This window comes from Protomyctophum parallelum (genome assembly GCF_964188405.1).
Source record: "Protomyctophum parallelum genome assembly, chromosome: 11".
NCBI lineage: Eukaryota > Metazoa > Chordata > Actinopteri > Myctophiformes > Myctophidae > Protomyctophum > Protomyctophum parallelum.
Genome location: NC_139707.1, coordinates 22063020 through 22088588, shown reverse-complemented (window position 1 = coordinate 22088588; position 25569 = coordinate 22063020). Strand labels below are relative to the sequence as shown.

Here is a 25569-nt window from a genome sequence, read left to right as displayed (position 1 = left end):
TATGGGACGTAGCTCTGCTACATGCACGTGCGTTGAGTTTGTTTATTTACAAGTCACAGAGAGACGGGCAGCAAAGCTTGTGGCTTATTTCTAACCTATAATGTTTTCAGATACATATTTTAGCGTGATGATTAACTTTATAACGAGTAATACACTGTCTAGATGTCATCTTGAATGAGATTAAAAACGGAGTAGTTCTGTAATAAAAAACAGCTGTGTTGGAGGAACGCGCAGCGATGAGAATCAACCAGGTGAATGACATTTTCATTCAATTTATTCATGTGGGCCTCGACACGTCATCACGTCATTTCGTTCAAAGGAAGTAATTCAATTTGGACTTTATGGACTTTTGACATCGACCTAGACAGTGCTCACTCACTCCTTTTAGCAGAGATGAACCTCGGCTGATGTTACAGACCCAAAAATCACATTTTGAAAAAGACAGATACAGGTCACTGTGATTTACTTTTCTATGGCAGACAACCTAATTATTGTTCTCATGGTGTCTGTTACACCATGCAGTAATAAAACATTAAGAATTGCCTTTTTTGTTCATCGAAAAGGTACATTGGAAAGTGCCTTGATCTTTTTTCTTCTTTTTTTTCTTTAATACTAATGAAGCAAAGTATCTCATCTGTATTATGTATTCTTACTTAAAATGGTTAACATTAGGGATCATATGTCTAACTTTATAATGAAGCTCAGCTGTAATCATGAATGCATAGCGGTTCAATGCAATTATGAGCTTGTAGTTCTGCTATTTTGTATAACGTCTTTAAATGTTTGTTTAAGTTGCCGATGGTAAAGTTGGCTTTAAGTTACTGATGCTAAAGTTGGCTTCTCACCTGTGAAATGTACCTTATGTCCCGGTCTTCCTCAGGGTCCTGACCTTAAACCGGAGAGGAGGACCCAGATCCATCAGGAATCCAAAGACTCTCAACCTCCCATGAATGCAGCCGTAGATGACAGCCTTACAACACTGCTTGTACAGAGACAACATCTGCAACAACAACAACATCCACATTCTGAATTGATCCTTCTTCCAGTTGAATCATCGTCAGTCTCTCCCTCTTCCCCATCAGACTCCAATGCTAACACCATGGGTCTCCATAGACCTGTCTCAGATCCGGGACCACCAAGGCCATAAATCCCTCAGCGTGCACATGTTGAAGTGTTCTTATATCTGTGTTGTCTTGCTGTAATTACGGTGCACAGTAAAATCCTCAGGATTCATTTAACATTTAAGCCCTATGCTTTGTCATATGAAAAAGATCAATTCAAAAATAGCCAATCCATGTGTTCGTAGATTAGCTATGTTTGCTGCTTTTGAAATTGTTTTGACATCTTTTGACATTCGTCCAAAATAGTTAAATGAACACTGAGGATTTTACTGTGTAGCTGCATTATTTTATCAGCATGCTCACAGACATAATTATTGATGATTTGCTTGATAATAGATTTAAGTAATTTTTTTATGACATATGGAATAAGGACTGTTGTCTGCAGGTATCGATGTAACAACAGCATTATTATGCAGACGTGAACAATTTGCTGATGTTTTGCCTGTCTTCTCTGAAGTATGACTCAGGGGTTATGGACTATTGCACTGCAATACATACATATATTACTGTAGTTTATTCCTTAAACTATGTGCATTAATAATTGCAAGCATATGCATTATTCATGCACCCTTGATGTTACAGCCAACAGGACATCATACCTCCTTGTCAGGGCATAGCCATATAGGCTAACATGCATGTTTGAGCATTTTCTCTTGCATGTTATCCCTGTGTTATAGGCCTCTGGCAAGCAAGTCTGATGATGGCCTTTCTAAGGCAGTAGTTTTATATTTGAAAGTTTCTATTTTGCACTGCTTGCTGGGCCCAAAATGTAGAAACATTCAAATAAATGAATTTGTTTTGCCCAATCCTTTTTTCGTTATAGGATGCATTCGTTAGAGGGGTATTATAATTCACCACATGGAAACTTAACATTAGCAGACCGATGAGCAGACCGACCCATGGGTCTTGTGCCTATAACCATGTCATATGTCCAGATAGAGGTAACCATAACATGAACATGTTGTTTTCCTCTAATGTTTTCATTGAAGATACACATTGTTAGATTACAATCTTGTAATATAGCCAGGTGTAAAAAGTTGTAAATGTGTTGTTGTTTTTTATCATGAATTATATTAGAACATGGGTGTCTCATGCAACATAGCATATAAGTTGGTTCTGTAGCCGTGGGAACAATAAAATTAAAACACGATTTTACCTGTATTATTAAGATTTGATATTTATATGATGACAAGTGTATACAGTAGTTGCTTCCATGGCATCTAGATAGATTAGTGTTTCTCAACAAAAAAGAATGGCCAGTGCACCCTATCCTATATCCGCCCCCAACACCAATTAAAATGTAATCTTTACTTTTAATGTATAGCCTATTATAGAATATACAGTAAATTATATAATTTAGAAAACACCTTATACATTTCCAAATATCAAATTTGACATTAAACTGGACTGTTACAATATGATTATTATGATAGTATTAGCCTACTTCCCAGGGAGTGGAGGCTCCTCTCACAGTGAATGGCAGGGCTGTCATGTTACCCTGTCACTGGGATTTCAGGTGACAGTGCCTGGCATCCCTGTGCTCCACAGTGCTGTGAGAGGAGCCTGGTGTGAGGGCCTGACATCCTATCCTGGCTAATAAGCCAGACCAAATCAGCCGTTGGCAAAAAATTATTTGCCTGAGTCTGGTTAATTAGCCAGGCTAAGTATCATGATCATGCAGCAGTATATGGTCACTGGTCAGTAGCCTATCTCTGTCAGTATCATGGAGTATCATGTCAGTAATCTACAACATGTTGCATCGTGACAAGTTGTTTGCTTGTATATGTGTTCTTCTTGGCAAGCAACAAATTAGACTTTAGTAGCCTTGACATAATTCCACCTTTACAACCCCCGTTCAACACTTACAATTGCAAATATAGGCAATTAATGAAAAAGTCTATAGTGAGAAATGAAGAAAATTGTGCAGTTTTATATATTAAAGGGCCACTTCACCCCTTTTGCAACAAGAGCTTATTATCTTATGATGTTTAGGACACAAGAAACACTCCTGGGTTTTCTTTTGTTGATATTTTATAGTCATGACGCCATGTTCATGACCAAAAACCTGAAAAACATGAAAATATGGTCTTACTTCCTTCCTGGACTACAAAGTCAAACCTCCATGCAGCCTCCCCCTCTCCACAAGAAGTGCACTAAAGCATTATGGGCATTTCAGCAATCCAGTCAAACCCTAGTCGAACACACAGACTTCTAGCCGCAATTTGCAACTCTAGATTTTTTTACAATGGGTTGAATCTAGAGTTGCAACAAGCTCCATCCACTTCCTATTCATCATTTTTGGTTTGTGATCTGCTTGTCTTAAATGACGTTAAACTCACCAACATTGCAGCTGCAGTCCAAGCTTGAGCTTGCCGAGCTTGTTTTTCATAAAAATCCACCGTAGAGATGTTATGAGCTACTTTCTGTCAAGACATCCTCTGCAAATTATGATTTTTTTAAGTGTTGCAGTTTGGAAGCACTCGTTTCTGTTAACGGGTCGCGCTGCTGCCTCCTGCATTATGTGCAAATTCGAAACAGGTTGAACGCAGGGCCGTTAAGTGACGTACGACGAGTGCTTCCAAACTCCAGCACTTAAAAAATAATCACTTGCAGAGGATGTCTTGACAGAAAGTAGCTCATAACATCTCTACGGTGGATTTTTATGAAAAACAAGCTAGGCAGATTGAAAGAGGATAATTCAAGCTTGGACTACAGCTGCAATGTTGGTGAGTTTAACGTCGTTTAAGACAAGCAGATCGCAAACCAAAAATGATGAATAGGAAGTGGATGGAGCTTGTTGCAACTCTAGATTCATCCCATTATAAAAAAATCTAGAGTTGCAAATTGCAAACAGACTTCATTCTTTTTCCTGGCCATAAGGTGCACATTTCAAATTGTGCTACAGTGTTATCTACTACAAATACTATTAACATTGACATTAACATCTTCCAGCGGTGAAATGTCCCTTTAATAAACCTGCCCCCATGCTAGGGAAAGGGCGAGCCTATAGTAGGCTACAGCCTACTGCAGTAGGCCAAATTAAAGTCTGTTAAATCTGTTTTTAATCTCTGTCCTACTGAAAAAATAATAATCTCTGAATTGATTCAGAGTTAACCTGCCTTGTATAGAACTAATATCCATGTTTTAAGCTTTTTATTTAGGCCTATACCGGACCGGTATGTGAATTATAATGTAATGGGTAAGCTCTTTTAGAGTTTGTCAAATCGAAAAACGGACCAATTCCAGAGCCAGGCTCTGCTGACATCTAGTGTCCGAGTAGGCTATTTAACTAAATTCACTTATATTTGTAGAGGTGTGTACTTTAGAGGAGCCATTCCCATTTCTATATCTAAGGCTCTGAGAGAAACGAAACTAATCGAAAACTCTCGAGTCACGGTGTATTTAATAGCCTCGGTCGGTCCCAACCCCACAGCGGTGTATTGCGTACGGGTCCGGGGGTCGGTACTCGGTACGGTATTCGTAGTCTACTCTGTAAATCCTGTCCTAGTTTATTGTACATGTTGTGAATTATAAATTAATTCACGATGGAATCGGAATCGGATGATGATAACACAGTGAGATTAATAAATCTCATTGAAAGTGTCAGACCAAGGTTACGAAGACTCATCCAAGTCGACCCTGTTTTGGATCTTATGCATTCTATTGACAGCGAGCAGAAGGAGCGCATTAGGAACCAGGCAAGAGCTGAGTGCAACATAAATGCCGCGGATTCCCTCATAAATATTGTCATAAAGGAGCCACATGGAGACGGCTGGTTCAGGGAATTTGTTGACGCTCTGTCTGCCGGAGGTTGTCAATATGCAGCTGATTATGTGGAGGCAAACCTTTCAAGCCCCAAAGTAGAGGCAAATAATGACTACTGCGTTCGACTTATTGAACTTCTCTGTACAAATCTTTTGGACATGAAAACGAATGATGTATGCATCGCCTGCCTTTCTGAAGAAATTCTCACCCAAGAGGACAGCGAAATTGTAAGTTGTGTAACTTGCCTTGGGCCTTATATCGCTTTGTCAGCAGCAGCTTTTATCAAGTCTGGGTCAAGCACTGCAGAGCCATATACCGTAGTAAGATAGTTACGAAAACTCCGTTCACCCTTCCAACGGCGGCTCTTCTTCTAATCTACTAACCTCGCCTCACCAGGCTTTCCACCACGGGGACAACAAATAGGTCCTGGACCCGGAAGTAGGCAGAACTGCCGAATCTGGTTTGAACGAGATCAGTGATCTGGATATTATATACTATAGTAGCTAGGATATCTTCCAAAAAGCGTTGATATCAAATTAATGAATAAATAAATAAATAGTTTCATACTTTTAATATCTAAAAAACCCCTAATGTGATTAAATGTGAAAATGTCTTTCTACAAGCAGAAACATCTGGCTGATCTTGGCTTTGCTTAAATTGGCTCAAATGGATAGTTGCATGGATCATTCGTCTTTGCAGGCATTGACCAGAAGATGGCAGCCTAACATTGTACTCGTGTTTAGAATGAGCAACTTGCTCTGTACTGAATCTGATTGCATGTATACTAACTTATATGTTCATGTTCTAGATACTTGCTATAACAACGAACAATGGAAATATGAATGGAGCTCGTGAACTTCTGAGAAGAATTGTGAGATGTCGGCCAGGATGGTTCTCCAAATTCCTGAATGTTCTGCTTAAAACAGAGCACCTAATCCTATATCAGGAACTAACAGGAGGGAGTCCTTCCAATGACATACAAGGTATAAGTAGAGATCAAAATCACCCTGAGGAATGCTATCCATAAAAGTTAATATTTTATTTATGCATACGAATCGTTAAAATTAACTATAAATGTATTCAATTTGATTTCACACACAGTACAGTATTGTAGTTTTAACATATTTTTTCCTTAAATTCACTATACATTGAACACAGCCATTGACCAAGCTGTTTTAAATAGGGCATACGAATACAATAAATATATAAATAAGAGGATTTGATATGTGTGTGTGTGTGTGTGTGTGTGTGTGTGTGTGTGTGTGTGTGTGTGTGTGTGTGTGTGTGTGTGTGTGTGTGTGTGTGTGTGTGTGTGTGTGTGTGTGTGTGTGTGTGTGTGTGTGCGTTCGTGCTTGCATGTCTCAGGTGAGACTGATAGCCTGTCTCCACTGACAGATGAGGGTGAACTTGCAAGAAGTGATGCTGCAACAGAGGGCGGAGAAGGCTGTTCTATCCCACAGGAGGAGTCACTGGACAGTGTCAGTAACACTACAGAAGGTACTGTTGAGTTAAAGTTCTTTATTAATGTCCCCGGAGGGCAATTTGATTTGCAGCAGTTCATAGAGGTTTGTAACATAAAGACAGTACAGAACAGCAACAGACAACATAGAATAGGACAACTGCTCATGCAAGAGTAGCCAACCAAGTACAGTACAAAGTTAGGCATCATAGCAGCAGTGTCATTATCATAAAGTGACATCATCATAATGTGCCAAGAGCCAAGTGATAAGTGCTAAGGTAGCCTACTAAATATCATCTTCATCATCATCATCATCATCATCATCATCATCATCATCATCACAGTTTTTACCTTCTTCCGGCAGCATTGACTGCTCAGATCGAGGCAGGGACAAAGGAGTATTTGTACCTGTGGTCCTAGGGGGACACAAGCCAAGGCCAGATGGCAGCAGCATATACTCCGAACTGAGTGGGTGGGCACTATTTGAGCGGATGGACAGGGCTTTTTTGAGCAGCTGTCTATTATAAAATAAATCAAGGCTCTCCAATTGGATGCCAGTAATTTTAGAAGCAGTTTTCACAATTCTACCAAGGGAAGTTTTATCCTTGATGACGAGGTTACCGTACCAACAGATACAGGAGAAATAAATTACGGAATGTATGTAGGCACCATATAGAACAGTTTCATCAGGCTTTTGTCAACATTAAATCTAGCCAATTTTCATAGACAGGCATTGCTGGCCCTTTTTGCACAGCATGTCTAGACTCTAGAACGAAGGTGTTCTCTACCAGAACGTGGGTCTGGATCGTATTGAACACTCATGAAAAATCAATAAAAAGCAGCCTGGCATGATTTTTATTTTGATGTTTATAAAGTAGGTTAAGTAGAGTGTCAGTTGCCTGAACGCCCCTGCCTTCCCTATAGACCGATTCCGTACCGGTTTCATGGTCGCAGCCTACGTATTTCCTGTAGGCGGACTCGACATAGCTGCGGGAGCAAAACCCTCACCAGGCGCACCTCTTCCACTACAGTGAACGGCAGAGTGACTGATGTTAGTTTGCCTCAAACTTTACTCCTTTACCTGATTTTTTACTAACACTAACATTACAAAGATGCCCAGAACATCGAGATGAACCTTTGTAGTTTATGGCTGCTCCAACAGTAGTGGCAACATAAAAATAAAATAAAAACGGAATGTCTAATATCCACCGCGATGGCGGAGACCAGAGCCATTGAGTAATGGTTGAGACAAAGCAGTGAAAGATACATAACGCCAGTCTTACCCAATACCAAATATTTCTGTTTTATTAACACAAGGCTGCTGTACTTTATACCTCATACTTTAAATGCTTAGTATGAGGTATAAAATACAGCAGCCTTGTGTTCATAAAACAGAAAGATTGGGTATTGGGTAAGACTGAAATTATGTATCTTGCAGGATTCTTCACTGCTTTGTCTCAACCATTACTCAATGGCTCTGGTCTCAGCCATCGCGGTGGATATTAGACATTCCGTTTTATTTTATTTGTTATGTTGCCACTACTGTTGGAGCAGCCATAAACTACACAGGTTCATCTCGATGTTCTGGGCATCTTTGTAATGTTAGTGTTAGTAAAAAAGCAGGTAAAGGAGTAAAGTTTGAGGCAAACTAACATCAGTCACTCTGCCGTTCACTGTAGTGGAAGAGATGCGCCTGGTGAGGGTTTTACCCCCGCAGCTACGTCGAGTCCGCCTACAGGAAATACGTAGGCTGCGACCATGAAACCGGTACGGAATCGGTCTATATGCAATATGAGGGAAGGCAGGGGCCTTGAGGGTGGGCTCTGAGGGAAGAGGCTCACTGTTGTTACATATCGTGGCTGTCAGGTGGATGTTGAGACATCCACCTGACACTCTTACATTTCAGAAAATGGAAAAATTAACCTCATATGTATACAAATCCACAGACAGACTAAACACTTTCACTTTCACCTGACATATTTTCAAATGTAGAATCTAGAAGCTCACTTGTCACATCATTGTGACACGTAAGCTTGTAGATCAGCTATTTTTGCCAATTCTTTGTGACACAGTCTGTAGTATGACAAAGTAGGGCATTTATAAAAAAAATGAAATGTTAAAATATGGAGATAAAAGGTTTCTGCCCAACAGCCACAACAAGGACAACACAGTAGGCTACATTTGAATAATATGTCAAATGTAATTGTGACTCCCTGACAACAGTAAAGCAAGATTCTAGCGCTAGTAAGTAGTAAATGGCAGCGGCATTAATATTTATTACTTAAAATCAATATCGATGTGTAAAAGAAACCAGAGGATGGTGCATTTGAGTCAACCTTCTTCTTCAATCTTACATGAACTTAATGTCATGGAATCGACTTAAGAAGATCATTGTTTATTAACAGATGTTTTAAATCTTTTACGCATCCAGTCAACAATAGAGCATCGCTCTTGCCAACTTGGATGGTGACAACTCATGACAATAAAAACATTTTTTGTTGTTTTTCTTCTTTCAAATTATTTGTTCGGCCCAAAAAATGTGTTTATTGTCATGATTTGTCACCATCCGAGTTGGCTTTGTTCGAGGCTTACAGGTCTTTAAATAAATACTTTCTGAAACGTCTATGGGAAAATGAATGGGGAATTCTCTTCCGGGCTGCTCGTCATCATTAAATGGTATCAGGATGTAAATATTTTGTATAATGGTGTAGTATAGTTATATCTCTCATCTCTTTTCAGACCTATACAATGAAGAATTTGTTGAAAGCAGGCAACTGGTAAATGGCTTGCATCTTTCAGAAACAGGTGGGACTGTGATTAATTTAAAATATTCACTGCTCAATAATATTCAATATGCAAACCAATAAAAAGAAAACACTTGGTGTGACGTGAACGGTTCCTTTTATCATGATGATGTTGTATAGATGCAGTAACCACCGAAACCGTGCTGCTAGTACCGACTAATAGACACACATACACACACAAAAGAAAGGCGAAAAGGATGTGTAAGAAGGGAAAACACAGACCCGCTATGGTGGTCTGAGGGTATGTCATAGAGCTATAATATATCTAGAGAACGGATTGAGGAGCGACAGCCCCACCCCCCGCTATTCACTTCAATGGAAGTTGCTCAGTGGTGTTTGAAGCACACTGACAAAGTCTCCCGGGTAGTACTCCTCTAGTATATTGATATGATTGGTTGGCTCCTATCATAGTACCCCTCGCACTTTTCTTGTGGTACATCTACGTCACATCCTACGTCATGATTCATTCATACATTTAACCTGGGCCCAGCCAGCCTGCAGTACCAGGCTTTGACCAGTAGGGAGACTACTTCAACGTTGCCTAGCCATCCTGGGGGCTTGGGGTATGTCCTCTATGGGTAGATGGCTGCCATGGCTTCACTCAGTTCACTGTGTCATGACGTAGACTTTCTTCTTGTGCACATTGATTTAGCAGTGTGCTGACAATTGCCTTTATCCAGTAATGTAAAAAAAAAAAGGGAAAAAAGGCCCACCCCTGTTCTGGAGTATACAGATGGTCAATCTTAAAGAACCCAGCACCTCATTCAGAGAATTTAAAATGTGCCCCGACCACCACCATTCTGCCTAATAGTGAGACCATTGGTCCAGTTGGGTGTAAGGAGCAGCACAGCCTCTAGGGGCCACTAGCACACTCCTAGTTGTACTCTTGTTTGGATGTCTCTCATTGTTTTGAGCATTATCTTGTCTGTCTATGTCTATTTATTTCATATAAAGAAATATATTATTTACTCTTATGTTGGCATAAAAAGCATCATATTTACCAGCTTGTAACATTGTATACCGTATAACAATAATGTTTCATTCGACCTAGTTTTCCCACTGTATTTTGGGTGCATAGATTTTGATTTAGACCTCAGAGAAGTGTACAGTGTTAGAAAACGTCACATGAGAATGGGGTTTTCAATAGGAGCGTTCCTCCAGTCTGCCGTGTTAATCTCCTGAATATGTTCCATGTGTGTAACATGACAGCCACAGACTAGAGGTTAAAGAGTACGGAGCATAGCCAGGCCTTTCAATTGCAAACATATGCTACAGTAACTCCATGGCGCTGGGTTGTAAACTAATCTACACAGAATGTTTAATGCCAATATAGACAATTATGTGCTTCACAGCAACATTTTGCATTGAACTCTGACGACAAATAAATAGAGTGCCTCGTTTACACAAGTGTTTCAATAAGCGTGTACTTTATAATGCACTTTAACAGTACAGCTTGTAAGAACTAATTCATGCAAATATCCTTTGTTTCATAGTTAACGTCCTGCTGCCAAACTCTTCCATTGTTAAGATTCCATTGTTAAGATGACCTTGTAAGTTTCACTTACAAGTAGGTTAATGACACCAGGGATATGAAAACAAACAGGAGACAGCAAGGGAAAGCTCAGGAAAGCTACATTCACTGTGTGTGTGTGTGTGTGTGTGTGTGTGTGTGTGTGTGTGTGTGTGTGTGTGTGTGTGTGTGTGTGTGTGTGTGTGTGTGTGTGTGTGTGTGTGTGTGTGTGTGTGTGTGTGTGTGTGTGTGTGTGTGTGTGTGTGTGTGTGTGTGTGTGTGTGTGTGTGTGTGCATGCACGTGTCTGTCATGCTCTCACATATCACATTTAATGTTGTACATACAAAAATACAATTTGCCTCAAACTATTTTTTATAATATGATAAATCTGCGAGTGGCTGTGCTGTGAATTCAGTTTTCCCTACATTTCCAAAAAAGTGGTTGCATGTGTGTTCTGCAATGTTTGTTGGTCTCTTTTTGAGTTTCAACATTCTCTTTTTATTTACTTTTAGCTTTATTATGCCTTCAATGATAGGACTGACAGGAAATGTGGGAGAGAGATGGGGATTGACACACAACAAAGGTGATCGGGATCGCGATTCGAACCCGCAACACACTGTCAGGCTGGCATTACAGCTTAGGACCACCACGCCGGCGGCCCAGGCCAAGATTTCAAAGTTCTCAATCAAGCAGGCCCTGTGGGTTTTCTGGCTTATTATGTATATGGCTAATAGTTGAATTTCCTCCATAACACTTTCCGTGTTACGTTTTCATTGTTTAATTCGCAGTTTTTTGATTACTTTTAAGACTTACGGGGTTTCCGGAGAACATAGGATATGTCACACATTTGGATCACACTTGAAGAATCAGTCACACTGGCTTCTCAGGGCTTCTGGGAAATGGAGGCGCAATGCAAAGTATTGGAGCGCAATGGCACAGAAATGTAATCAGTACAGGGTATAGACCGATTCCGTACCGGTTTCATGGTCGCAGCCTACGTATTTCCTGTAGGCGGACTCGACATAGCTGCGGGAGCAAAACCCTCACCAGGCGCACCTCTTCCACTACAGTGAACGGCAGAGTGACTGATGTTAGTTTGCCTCAAACTTTACTCCTTTACCTGATTTTTTACTAACACTAACATTACAAAGATGCCCAGAACATCGAGATGAACCTTTGTAGTTTATGGCTGCTCCAACAGTAGTGGCAACATAAAAATAAAATAAAAACGGAATGTCTAATATCCACCGCGATGGCGGAGACCAGAGCCATTGAGTAATGGTTGAGACAAAGCAGTGAAAGATACATAACGCCAGTCTTACCCAATACCAAATATTTATGTTTTATTAACACAAGGCTGCTGTACTTTATACCTCATACTTTAAATGCTTAGTATGAGGTATAAAATACAGCAGCCTTGTGTTCATAAAACAGAAAGATTGGGTATTGGGTAAGACTGAAATTATGTATCTTGCAGGATTCTTCACTGCTTTGTCTCAACCATTACTCAATGGCTCTGGTCTCAGCCATCGCGGTGGATATTAGACATTCCGTTTTATTTTATTTGTTATGTTGCCACTACTGTTGGAGCAGCCATAAACTACACAGGTTCATCTCGATGTTCTGGGCATCTTTGTAATGTTAGTGTTAGTAAAAAAGCAGGTAAAGGAGTAAAGTTTGAGGCAAACTAACATCAGTCACTCTGCCGTTCACTGTAGTGGAAGAGATGCGCCTGGTGAGGGTTTTACCCCCGCAGCTACGTCGAGTCCGCCTACAGGAAATACGTAGGCTGCGACCATGAAACCGGTACGGAATCGGTCTATAGTCAAACACACTTCCAAAGGGATCACCGAAAAAAGTCCTTGCAGTCTTGTTTCCATTCAGGTCCTGGATATTCAATTCATAACCATGACATGAAAAGTAACAACAAAAAAAGGTAAAAATAACAAAGATGTGTACAGGTTGGGGAACAAGGAAGGGGGATGTGGGGGTAGGGGGGGATCATTTCCTCTCCCTTTGGCATGCTGAAAGGTGGATTTTCAGGCCTGTTTTAAAGGACGCCAGGGATTTGCATTTTTTGAGGGAGGGAGTTAGGACATTCCAGGCAGTGTTGTAGAATTTGCCCATGTTTGGCATAGAGGGAAAAGCTGCATTTACAATTTTAAATGTCAGTCCCAATTAAAATTTCTTAACTCTGTTTTCTACCCGGAGCCACCCTAGGGTATCAAACTGGGTTGCAAAAAGATGGGTCGTGGACCCCAGACCGAGGAGTAATCAAATTAGTTTGTTTTGGGAGGTTTGTAGCTTGGTCTTTAGTGACAGTCAAAGTGGCTCCAGTTAGTGTCTTGAGAGCACTTTTGTTGACAAACGAAGAAATTCTGCCCAGAAATCTTGATAACCCTTGTTGCCATGCTGTCACCTGTCAGTTTGTTGTCAAGAATACAACCAAGATATGTAATCTCTTATTTGCTGAAGATTACAATGTCGTCAACTCTGACCTTGAAATCATTTACATTTACTTTACTGAGAGCATGTTTGCGCCCAAAAAGAATGGATTCTGTTTTTCCGAGATGTAGTGAGAGTTTGTTATCGGTAAGCCATGTTTGGATTTTGGTGAGTTCCGAACTGAGAGCATCCTCGACCATATTCTTCCAAACAGCACAGCTTCCAAGGTTTTCTACTGAGACACAACCGTGTTTATAATAATGATTTTTCTCGTATTTGTATGTATGTACTGAACTGTATTGAAGATGTATTTTACTGAAAGATGAAAACCTCAAACAGCTTTTCCTGTGCTTGTAAAATGTTGTAGCCTATAAAGTAATTGCTGGTTGCCGACGTGGACATTGGTCTGAAACCTCTGCTTTGCCTTGCTTTCTTGAAGAAGAAACCAGCACCGCAGCCATTGCTGGAAGCCCCAAAAAAGCAGACATTGTTCTTCGAGATTATCAGATGGACGTTGCTACACCTGCCTTGGAGGGAAAAAACATCATCGTATGCCTGCCTACAGGAAGTGGTAAAACCAGAGTTGCCGTCTATATTACCAAAGAACATCTTGATGGCAGGAGAAGGGCGGGACAATCAGGGAAAGTGGTTGTCCTGGTGAACAAGGTACAACATAACGTCTCTCTTTATACACTATACTACACTGGATACTGGCCTGCCCTATTTATGTTCCTTTGGAGATCCCAAGCCATTTCTGTGCTTCTCAGTGAATTTAAACCAGTGGTCCGGCTAACCACAAATTACATGCCTTAAGGTTTAGATACTGTATCCTGTTCCCTTTTGTTCAGCTTTGGAAAATCACTGTCATTACTTATCCCAATTCATATTAAATAGTTTCCCCAGGCACTGCACTGTAATGTGTGACAGTGCCCTAAAATACTGATTTGTAGGGACCAACTTGACAAAAACCCTTAAAAAAACCCAAACCGTTATGTGGATTTATAGCTTATTGCTTGCTGGAAACATTAGAAAAGAACACATTTGTAGTATTGTTTTTGGCAGAAACGGGAGTGCTCTCCCGCTGAACCTCCTGAAATTGTAAATATTCGAAATTATTGTACGGCCAATTTGAATTCCTGCCTCAAACAAAATGTCTCATTAGATACACATCTGTGCTGCAATGTTTCAGTAGAGTCTAAACAATTCATTATTTATTATGATCATGAACTGTTTTCAGGCATCAATGAACTTTAGACTTTATATACAGCTGTTACTTTGCAATGTGAGTTAACTCACATCGCTGCAAATTATTCTTAAAGGGATTGTGACATTTAAAAAAAAGGTTTTGGAATTGTTCTTATTTTTTTAGGTTTTCTAATCTCAATTGCACCCAAAAAACATGAACTTTTAACATTCAGTAGATTTTCTGTGATCTGGGGTTTTCTGGCTCAAACAGGTGCTCTGATTTGCCGTCAGTTTGTGATGTAAGATCCTGCAAATCCCATATATGTCAATGGGATTTGCCAGCAGATGTCACTGTTTTCACTGTTTTGCCTGTTTTCATTGTAGCTCAAAAGGCTTCCAAACCCCAAAGAAAACTTCAGACCACAGAAAATCCACTGAATGTTCAAAGTTCAGGTTTTTTGGGTGTAATTGAGGTCATAAAACCTAAAAGAAAAAAGAAAAAGAAATGAAAATGAATGTCATAAAACCTTTAACTGTCACTGCCCTCGGAGGTACAGTAATACTTCAATTTTGGGTTTTTTGCCACTTTTGTGTTAGTTAAACTACTTAAGCCTCTATATATGTACGACAAATATTGAAAATAGATTTGTTTTAATTATTATTATTATTATTATTACATAATATATAATTCGTTTTTGGGGGGGCATGCCAGGGTTAATGTGGATAAACTAACACTGAGGATTTTGATGTCCCACAGGTGCCCCTTGTTGACCAGCATTATAACGCAGAATTCTGGCCCTTTCTGAAGCACAGCTACAAGGTGGAGAGAGTCAGTGGAGACTCCCCGCGCAAAATCTCTTTCACAGAGATCGTGAAGAAGCATGATGTCATCATATGCACGGCCCAGATCCTAGAGAACTACTTGGAGAGAGCCAATAGTGGGGAGGACGAAGGGGTTCGGTTAAGCGGTGAGACGTTGCACTATGATTTCTTCCTTTCAGTTTGCCTCATGATACGACGAGCGTCAAGCACAGCATGGAATGATATGACACAGCTTATCCATTCACACTACACTATGAAATACTGTGGGTTCATTCAACTCTTAGAGCGTACAAATGGACCCACAAGGCTCCATTTGGTTCCATTTGTACACATTCAAGCTTACATTAACACTCAGGATTATACGTTGCAGGTGGGATATTTCCGTGTGGCTTGAATTTAGTTAATCACACAATATGCACTATAAACATGAGAGAGAGGAAAAAATAGGCTGGAATTCTCATGTATTCAAAGTGTTCTATAGCCTACATTACATATTCATCTTTCATTTTTGATTAGCATTAATACAGTTTTTAGTGAATAAATCAGGTAATACCAAATATATTATTATTATTTTAAACATATTTTTTGGCATATCTATTTCATTCCCAAGAGGGATGCCATGGTAAATATATTATTTTAATCCTCTGTGGCGTGTAGAGGACATTCTTCAGTGGCGTTAGTTGAAGCCTATCGGGCCTTTGCCAGAGGCATTGCCAGGTTTTGGAGTAGGAGACAAACAGGAGGACTCACAACATCTCCCCTGACAATAAATCTGACAGGCTCTTGTCAAACTCTTCCGGCATCTTCTGGTCGTTCTCGCTGGCACTCAACAGTCCGAGGTGGAATAGCCATCTCAGTGGAACATATGCTGTTTGTTGAAACGCCTGAAGGCTTTTTTTCCCCCTCTTTTTTTCCTATCTGCTAGCTTCCAGACCACATGTCTGTTCAAGCCATCAGTGTACGTCTGATCATATTCACATGAGAGCCTCGATCACCGCATCACACGGACGCATTCCAAACCCAACATTCTCCCTCTCTGGGGATGTATTTGTACCATTCTGGTTAAAGTCGTAGTCACAAATTTGTACACTTCGTCACCTTGCACTGCATTGCGAAATCTGTTTCTGAGTTATTTTTGAAAGAACGGTCTCTGGTAAATGTGGTAGTGTGGCTTAAAGTGCAGCGTTTAGTTCCTAGAAAAGAGGCGGTTTGTGTGGGAGGATCTCTCAGGCATTGGGATGCTGTAATTTGTGAGTGAAAATGAACCACCTCTATATTTACTTTAAAAACATTAAAGAGAAGAAAGGGGTTTCTGGGTGCAGGTAAATAAACTACCAGAGTGCCACTGTACACACAGTACTATTCTTAACTACTGTATACTCTATAGTCTGTATTCATCATAAGTATTGTGGTGCCTCTGTTCTGCTTTGATTTATAAAGCATCTTATGCAATCTTAGAGGGTTTTTGTGGAAAAAGTGGTGTTACCCCATCAGAGTGTAACGTTTCTCTCCTGCAGATTTGACGCTGCTTGTGATAGATGAGTGTCACCACACTACGAAAGGAGAAGTCTACAACCACATAATGATGCGCTACCTGAAGCAGAAGCACAAGAATTCCAAGCTGGAGAAAGTTCAGAAGGAGCCCGTGCCCATCCCTCAGATCCTGGGTCTGACTGCTTCACCAGGCGTTGGAGGGGCCACCAAACTGGAGAAAGCTGAGGAGCACATTCTGCGTGTAAATTCTCTTTACCACGAAAAGCATCCCCAATCTAATGTCTTCATTTGAAGTCATTTGAATGCCTTGCTTCTGAAGCTCTGCCACGCCCTCCTTGCCTTATTCGTTTGGCACCCTGATTGCCCTGCCAAGCTGTTTCCAATGTTCCACATGGCCCCTGCACACTGGGCAGCTATAAAGCTTACTATGCCTGTCATACTCTTACCACAAAGGGAAAAATTGAAAACAGCTTTTAGGTTCAACTCTCAGCCTGACACAATGAAGTTAGTGTACAAATAGAAATCTCTCCCCAATAGGAATGTGTCTTTGTCTCTCTTTTGGTAGATTTGTGCAAACTTGGATGCCTGTAAAATCATGACAAGGACTCATGCAGAGAACACAAATAAACCATTTAAGAAGATTGCAACTGTGGAAGAGAGAAAACAGGTACACTAATTTACAGTAACTGTTACATGAGCATCATCAAGGAGCTTGTCTACTCAGATTTACAAATTACAATGTTGACAATGTTGTTTTGTTTTGTTTAGGATCCTTTTGGGGATGTAATCAAAAGAATGATGCATGCCATTCACACACATGCAGAACTACAGCCTACCTGTGACCTCGGCTCTCAGATGTATGAGCAGTGGGTGGTCCAAAAAGAACAAAATGGTAAGCGGCAACTTGGAACATGAGAGTCTCAGCTGGGATTAGTTTAGATTAGCTTCACATCTTGATACCAGCCGTGACAGTGTGGCTTGTGTTGTTTTCAAATAGTGAGTCTGAGTGTGTGGTGTTTATGTCTAGAGAGATTTTGACACACAGGTGTATAATGAAGGCCAAGTTCGAAGATGGGTGTGCTCAGAGCAAGGATGCCATAAGTAGGGGGTCAACAGATACTGGCTAGTTGCGGCTGTTAGTTGCTAAAACGTTCCAGTACTTCATAAAAAACTATTTTGAGGATACTTGTTGTTACATTATGTATAATCAATACTACTAACATAGGTTAACACGCCGATTGCCCGGGATTATTTAATCCATTAAATCATAGCGCCCAATCGATTTATAGTAATGGAGCACTTTTACCGACGGACCGGAAGTTATACCGGATGTGGCTGGAGCAGCTAAATGTAGCCAAAACGCAGGATCTTTTCTTAGAATTGGACAGGATGATTTAAATCGCGAGTTATTAATGTTATAAGATTTTCGTTGTCGTCGGCTAAACGGGGTGAACATTTTTGATTACGTCCCACTGTTGTGCAACATCGAGGATTGTGCAACAGGCGCTCCTAGGCTGTAGAGCGATGTGATCGGTTTTCAAGACACCTATTATGAAAACAAAGGAAAAGCAACCCCCGCTATGCATGATGGCATACTGTAGGTGTCTGTAGTACTCTCTGTGAATGAGAGAGATACTCTTCAAGAGTTTTAACTTGACTTGACTGTATTCACTCTAATTCATGGTTTTTCAACAGGTGGTCCATGGACCACTGGTGGTCCGTGGAGGTATTGCATGTGGTCCCTGACCATGCATTTGGTAATGTAGGATTTGTTGATTGTTTTGTTCTTTCTATTAGTTGAGAAACTGTGAACTGAATGACCTGGTGACCCATGATGAGTCCATCCATGTAGTCATTTACTGACAAATTGGAGTTCAAGAAACTCAACAGAAAAAGGGAATTAGAATCTCAAGAAGGAGTGTGCACCGGATTGTCTGGTTGAATCATTATTATTAGGACATTTTACCAGTAGTAGTCAACGGTTGAGAAACAGTGGGATGTATACACATGGGATGCATAGCATAGAATCTAAGTCAGGGTGGTGGTCCCCATGACATTCTAATAAAAGTATAGTCACATTTTGCCTTTCAATAATTGAAAGGCAACACAACAGACTAGACTAGAGTGACATACATTAGGATATTTGCTATTGTGATATGGCACAAGTGTTATATAAAAATATAAAGATCGGATCAGGAAAGATCTGTATCGGTATGTCTCAAAATCAAATGATCGGAATCGGATCGGGAGCAAAAAAACGTGATCGGGACATCCCTCATTTCAATATATAATCTTCTTTTTACAGCCGCAAAAGAAAAAAAACAGAAAGTGCGTGTTTGTGCTGAGCATCTTCGGCAGTACAACGAGGGCCTTCAACTGCACAACACCATACGCATGTGTGATGCGCTCAGTTTCCTGAACAAATATCAGGAGGGGGAGATGAAGAGAAAAGTGGCACCAGAGGAAGAGGTTCCCATACACATCACAGACACTGAGAGATTCCTCTTTAATTTATTCAGAGGTACTGGAATATTGCCCCTATCCCAATAGATATTTCTATACCAGTAAGATACAAATAAAATAGTTATGTTGGTTGTTCTCAATATGGTAAGATGGGGCATTTTAACTTGTCTCTTGTGTCCTGCAGAGAACAAGGAGGAGATGCAGGCTCTGGCAAAGATTCCAGCTTATGAGAATAAAAGCCTGTCGGAACTGAAAAGCAAGATTTTGCACGAGTTTACCAGCAGAGAGAAGGCCAGAGGGATCATTTTCACCAAGACACGTCGTAGTGCCATTGCATTAAGTCAATGGATTCAGGAAAACCCCAAATTTGAGGAGATTGATGTCAAAGCCTGCTATGTCATCGGAGGAGGGGACCAAAGTGTTGTCAAACCAATGACTTCTGTGAGTGTGCCTCTGTGAAAGCCACTTTGATTAAACATTTCTTTTGTGTCTTGCACCATGTGCAACATGCTTAATTGTGCGGCACTTCTCTCCTTAATGTTTGTTTTAATTAGGCAGAACAAAAGGATGTTTTGAACAAATTCGGGAGTGGGGAAATCAACTTGTTGATTGCTACCACAGTGGCAGAGGAAGGCTTGGACATTCCACAGTGCAACTTTGTTATCCGATATGGCCTAGTGACCAATGAGATAGCTATGATTCAGGTATGTGATGATTGTTGGCCTATCTTAAAATATACTTGTCCAATATATAATAAACTGTATTAAAATATTACACAATTATCTTACCATTTACAATGTAAATCTTTGTAGGCCCAAGGTCGAGCAAGAGCGGAGGACAGCAGTTATACTGTGGTTGAGGTGGAGGGCTCTGGGGTTGCTGAAAAGGAGAGTGTCAATGAGTATCGTGAGAAAATGATGTTAAAAGCCATTGACAAAATCAAGAACTTGAATCAAGTAGATTATGACAAACGGGTATGTTATTCTGTCGGTTATGCTTTCATCATTTCAATTATTTTGAAGTTAAAAAATATTTTTAAATGTTATTGTTTATTTTGTTAGATCATGAACTTTCAGATTCAGGCTATAATGGAGAAAACACTGCAAGCTCAGGTGAAGACGAAGAAGCATATGAAGAAGGAGAGTCCATCTAAAGTGGCGTTTAGTTGCAGAGGCTGCAACAAACATGTCTGCACTGGAGAAGACATTGAGATCATTGACAACATGCATAGAGTCAATGTTACGTCACAGTTTCGGTACAAATTGCAATTCTCAGCTGATTTGTCTCCACCAGGCCGAAGGCATGGGGAGAGAGTATGTTTTTCACTCCGTCCGTCCGCGTGTCCGTCCGTCCGTTACCAGCTAATCTCTGGCACCGTAAACCATGCCAAACTTTGCACACACTCCCTAGATGCCAACGATGAACCGCTGCCCCAAATTTTCCAGAACGGCCTGTTATAGCGCCACCAGGAGGCTGACTTTTGTAAAACACCTTTTTTGCTATTACTACTCCATATTTTGTCCAAAGATCCCGAAAATGTGTATCTATAGTCATGTGCTCAAGAAAGATCTGTCCGATATTTCATATTCCATCCTAATTGGTTAACATTAGCTTTCAAAGTTTGCAGGACTGGCCCGTTTTGAACAAAAAGCCTCAAACGCAATTTACGTGAAATCTTTCACGCACTTTCCTACTAGACTGAGGAATATATCCCACCCTTTTCACATTGGCCTGTTATAGCACCACCAACAGGTGGATTTTAGCAAAACACATTTTTGGAACAAAATGCTTCAAATCATCCAATTGTCATCAAAGGCATAAGAACAAATGGCACCCTTTTCACATTGGCCTATTATAGGACCAGGAGGCCACAACCTGACCTGCCCTGGTGGAGATCATGATAAAAAAAATCGATGACAGCAATCACCAAATCAAATGGCATAATAACATCATTCTTTTACAGTGAACTCTTCATTCAAAGAGAAAACACAACCCTTCAAGAGAGATGTCTGGACTACGAAGCCAATGAATTCATAGCATGCAAGGACTGTGGACAGGTACTATGATTTTTTTTTTAAATATATATATATACTAGAATTTCGCGGCCCTAACGGGCCGCTCATCCCAGAGTTACGTTGCCGCGCACTATGGGAAGAAGGAAATTGCGGGAGTTGACTCCACATGTAGTAACGGATGGGTTATTAGTTATTATTATGTGTCCTTATTAGTGTAGTGTAGTCAACACGTTATGGCTCGTACACACTGCCCGGTATTTGCTCCGATTATGCTGTCGGGGAGCATTTTTGGCGCTGGCCGACAAAACCCCTGATCTGACGTTAAGCGGTGCCCAAAAGGTAGATCACGATCTACCAGTATAGATCACAAAGGCTTTGCAGGTAGACCACATGACATGGCCCTAAAAATATATATAATTTTAATATAAAAAACTATTTTTGCATCTGCCGCTTGAGATGACCTGAGATGACCTGATTGATTGACATAAAAAAGGGCCTGTCAGCTCAAACACACAATGCAATAGTTGTTGTTGCGTACAATCATCAGTAGCAAAGTCAAATACCAAAAATAAAAACCTTACCATTTCCATTTCCCCCCCTCTATTTCCCATTCCATGTGCGTTTGTCTTATAGTTGCTCTGGCCTCTGTACTACTGCCACCTACCGTCCATTTAGTGTGTGTGTGTGTGTGTGTGTGTGTGTGTGTGTGTGTGTGTGTGTGTGTGTGTGTGTGTGTTTCGATGTGCAGGGCGTTGCTGAAAATGAGCATCTGTGCTCAGCTACTTCCCTGGGTAAAAAAAAAGAAAAAAAAGAAAGGTACCTTTCAAAACAGATGAAGGGGACACCACTGTATGTAGCCTCAATTACATTTTGGGATGATAGTTTTATTTGGTGGGTATATGAGCTGGTCGTTTTGAAAGTAGCTCTCAAGTAAAAGAAAGTGTGGGCAGCCCTGGTATAGATGATTTTTCATTCCGTCGGTAAATCCCTGTAGGCTACCCACATATTGGTAGCCTATATTAGCCCAATGTTGGTGTTACGCATTTCACTTGAATAATGTTGTGTGCGCACGTGCACGTGCGGAGAAAGACAGAGTTATTTAATGAAACTGAAGATTATAACGTCCTGTATTGGTAGCCTATATTAGCCCAATATTGCCGTTACGCATTTCACTTGAATAATGTTGTGTGCGCGTGCGGAGAAAGACAGTTATTTAATGAAACTCAAGATTATAACGTCCTGTCTCGCTGCCGCCGTGTATAGCCTGTATGGCTATTCCCGTGTGTGTGTGTGTGTGTGTGTGTTGTGTGCCGAGAGAGAGAGAGATCGTGGCTTCCAGGCGTGCGTGTGTGTGTGTGTGTGCATGCCAGGCGTGCGCGTGCGTGTGTGTGTGTGTGCGCAATCAAAAGTACTCGGCAGTATGGCTGGCAGGCGAAATAGCCAATGCGAAGTGTGTAATTAAATCGTAAATACTTAGGCACAAACCAACTATTGTCGAAGAACAATGTTGATGCAACTAAGAGATTCGCTGAGTGATCTAAATTTTATATACAGGTATAGTGGTTAATTGGAGTAGTCAGCTGTGGGGTGGGGGTAGGGAACCGTGACGGACATTGTTTGTTTAACTGTATGTAATGTGTTTTATTTTCGTTTTATTTATTTTTTTGTCATTTTTTTGTTTGTTCTTTATTTATTGTTGTCAAAACATTTCGTGATAAGATTTTGTTTGCATTTGTGCTGCCATGGGGATGTGGGGGGGGAAATATATGTAAATTGTTTTGAAAATACTTATTTGTAAAGAAAATCAATAAACATATGTTTAAAATATATATATATATACATTATATATATATATATATATATATATATATATATATATATATATATATATATATACAGAGATTTAGAAGGAATAAGCAAAATCGTGAGGCGACAATTCCTCTCCTTCTCTTCTCCTGCAGACAGGGAGACTCGGAGATCAGATGATTCAGAATCAGAGCAGCACAGGGGGAGTGGCTGAGAGCTAGTAGCCAATTAAAAGACGGGGTAGTAGTTGCCAGGTTCGCAAATTGTAAGCGAGTCATAGTGTGTGTTGAATGGCATTTAAATGGCATTTGTGGGCTTGTGAATGAATTTTCTCACATGTAATTTGTGGTAATTGTGGACCTGGCGAATTTGTGCGAAAGGCCTTGTTTCTGGGCCTGTTGGGGCAACAGTGGTTAGTGTTCCAGGGGTGTGGGTGCTTGGGGCGAAAGTGTTTGTAGTAAACAAATGCATTGGCGGCGTGAGTGTGGAAGGGAGGCATCTTTGGTGGCAGTGCAATGACCATTGTTTGGCGGGTGGTGTTGAGTGTTGGCGATCGGCGCGATAGGAGGAGATAGGACCCGAACACTGCGAAGGGTAAGTGTGTGACGTCACTGCCGTGTGAGTGTGTGTGAGTGTAGTGTGTAAGATGGTGTTGTGGGTGTTGCAATAGTGACGTAGCTGTTGTGGCTTTGGGTTTCTTGCCATGTGTTGGGTACAACTTCTCACTTGTTATAATAGATATATACAGTAGGCCTATGCTAGACAATCAGATTCCAGCATAACTGTTTTGACCTCATGGCTAAGTCCACATGCACGCACACACACACACGGTTGCTCCTCATTAGGAAAGGTTTCTTTCATGGGGTCAGTAGCGCTGTCGGCTCACAGCTAGAAGGTCCTGGGTTCGATTCCGTGGGGGACGCTGTGGTCAGTTCCCATTCCCCTGGTTGGGGTTGGCAAAAGGGCCTTTCTGTGTGAAGTTTGCATGTTCTCCCCGTGTCCCCTAGGATAGGTAGCCTGGCCTCACAAAAAACATAAACTGCCTCCCCCTGGCCAGCCGGGCGCCTGATGGAGGGGAAAAGTACTAGTTGGAATAACGTGTTCCTTCCACGCACTATATAGATAGCACAATTGAAATTAAGTTCATATTTTAGTATGTATGATATGATATTGAACTAGAACCTGCCAGCTGTTAAGGAGTGGTCTGCTCACTTTATTTGCAAAGTGATGTGTCCATTCGTGACTAATCTCAAATCTTATGTTGCAGAGGTGGGGATCAATGCAACTGTACCGTTCGCTCAAGTGTCCGAGTCTCCATGTCAAGAATTTTGTGGTGACATACAATGGCAAGAAGAAAGCAAATGTACCAAGCAAATGTACCAAGTGGAGTGAACTTGCCATCCAGTTTCCTGCCTTCGACTACATTACACATGCCAGCCAAATGGTGCAAAGCTCAGACGATGAAACGGAGTAGGATTACAGATGGTTTGCAGAGGTTCAGTTATGTAGCGCTAGCACATGACATTGTTTTTTTCTTTGGGTCTTTCAGATCACTAATGCTGAATCAGAAGGCTGTGACTTATTATAGTATACGTTGCAATATCCTGAGTGTTAATTTAACTGTAAAAATTGTCTCTTTGCCATTTATTCTCTAGGAATTAAGTGCATTATCCACATTTTTATTCTCATACTTTCTGCAATATGAACCGTTTCAAGATTCAAGATATTCAAGAATGTTTATTTGTCACTCACTCTTACAAGTACAAACAGTGAAATGTTGATGTAGCATGCACTGCAGACTTTGTTGCTAATAGAAATGAAACAAGATAATACTGGATTTCATATACACACACACGCGAACACTATCAAATATAGTACAGGTTCCATTCTGAACGGGAACGCATTTTGGTGTTAGCATCATGTCATGCTTTAGCTATTGAAAAATAGCAGATCTACAAGCTCATAGCGTGCCACCGAGTGGCGCGCTACGAGCTTGTAGGTCTGCTATTTTTGAAAAATCAAAGAACAACCCTCAGGTCAGAATGGGTTAATCAGACCAGTGTGTGTCCAGTGGAAACCTCATATGAATCTGATCTCAGGTCAGAATGGGTTAAGAAAAGAGGTCTTATATTGTGAGTGAGAATAATTTAGTTACCGGATACCGGTATATAGAATAATAAAGAATGCATCCTCTGTGGTGAGCAAAAAGTGGTGTTTATAGATTGATGCGGTTTGAACTGGAGGTTTCATTTATTCTTTTTCCTTTTTTTGTGTCTTTGGGAACCTGTCAACAAAATTACATGTGTCAAATGCTACGTGCTGATTTAATGGATAACAATAACAATTAGGAAATACACTGGTAAGAATAAAGCTATACATCAAAATGACTGATCATAAATGACATCGCACCACTCCCCTGTGTCACTCATCTGATGAGAGGTACCTCTGAGCCTGGTGTTGCTGTACGCAGGAGTGCACCCGTCAACATGCTGACAAACGGCTGCTGGTAGTTTTCCATTAAAAGAAAATGTATTTGGGAATTGGTCGTGATTATTAATTATATTTTCTAATTTGTGTTTGACTCAGAAATCCAGAAATAGCCACCTGTCAGAATACAATGCCAGACTACCACTATATGATATATGTTTAATTTGGGGTGGCTTCTGTGCATAGCTTTTT

General features: G+C 40.7%; 1 protein-coding gene across 5 annotated transcripts; it reads left to right on the top strand.

Annotated features, from left to right (window-relative positions):
* The first annotated feature begins 4557 nt into the window (after positions 1-4557).
* Positions 4558-25430, top strand: ifih1 (interferon induced with helicase C domain 1). 5 transcript variants are annotated; one of them, XM_083776919.1, is made up of 17 exons: positions 4558-5113; positions 5695-5869; positions 6282-6383; positions 9085-9150; positions 13545-13771; positions 15048-15258; positions 16630-16847; positions 17172-17273; positions 17375-17498; positions 18912-19127; positions 19254-19510; positions 19624-19773; positions 19882-20043; positions 20131-20324; positions 21033-21126; positions 24158-24764; positions 24990-25430. In XM_083776919.1, exons 1-16 carry the CDS (start codon positions 4667-4669, stop codon positions 24362-24364), a joined length of 2952 nt encoding a protein of 983 aa, XP_083633045.1. In that variant the 5' UTR covers positions 4558-4666; the 3' UTR covers positions 24365-24764; positions 24990-25430. The 5 variants fall into 5 exon arrangements, with proteins under 5 accessions (XP_083633045.1, XP_083633043.1, XP_083633047.1 ...); XM_083776917.1 differs by having other exon boundaries at positions 6252-6383; XM_083776921.1 differs by lacking the exon at positions 9085-9150.
* Positions 25431-25569: the final 139 nt, after the last annotated feature.

Bases quoted from the DNA above. Each gene is read 5' to 3' on its own strand.
- ifih1 (XM_083776917.1), top strand. From the start codon at position 4,667: ATGGAATCGGAATCGGATGATGATAACACAGTGAGATTAATAAATCTC. The intron at 5,870-6,251 runs GTATAAGTAGAG...TGCATGTCTCAG, and splicing joins TCCTTCCAATGACATACAAG to GTGAGACTGATAGCCTGTCT. The intron at 20,044-20,130 runs GTATGTTATTCT...TTATTTTGTTAG, and splicing joins AAGTAGATTATGACAAACGG to ATCATGAACTTTCAGATTCA.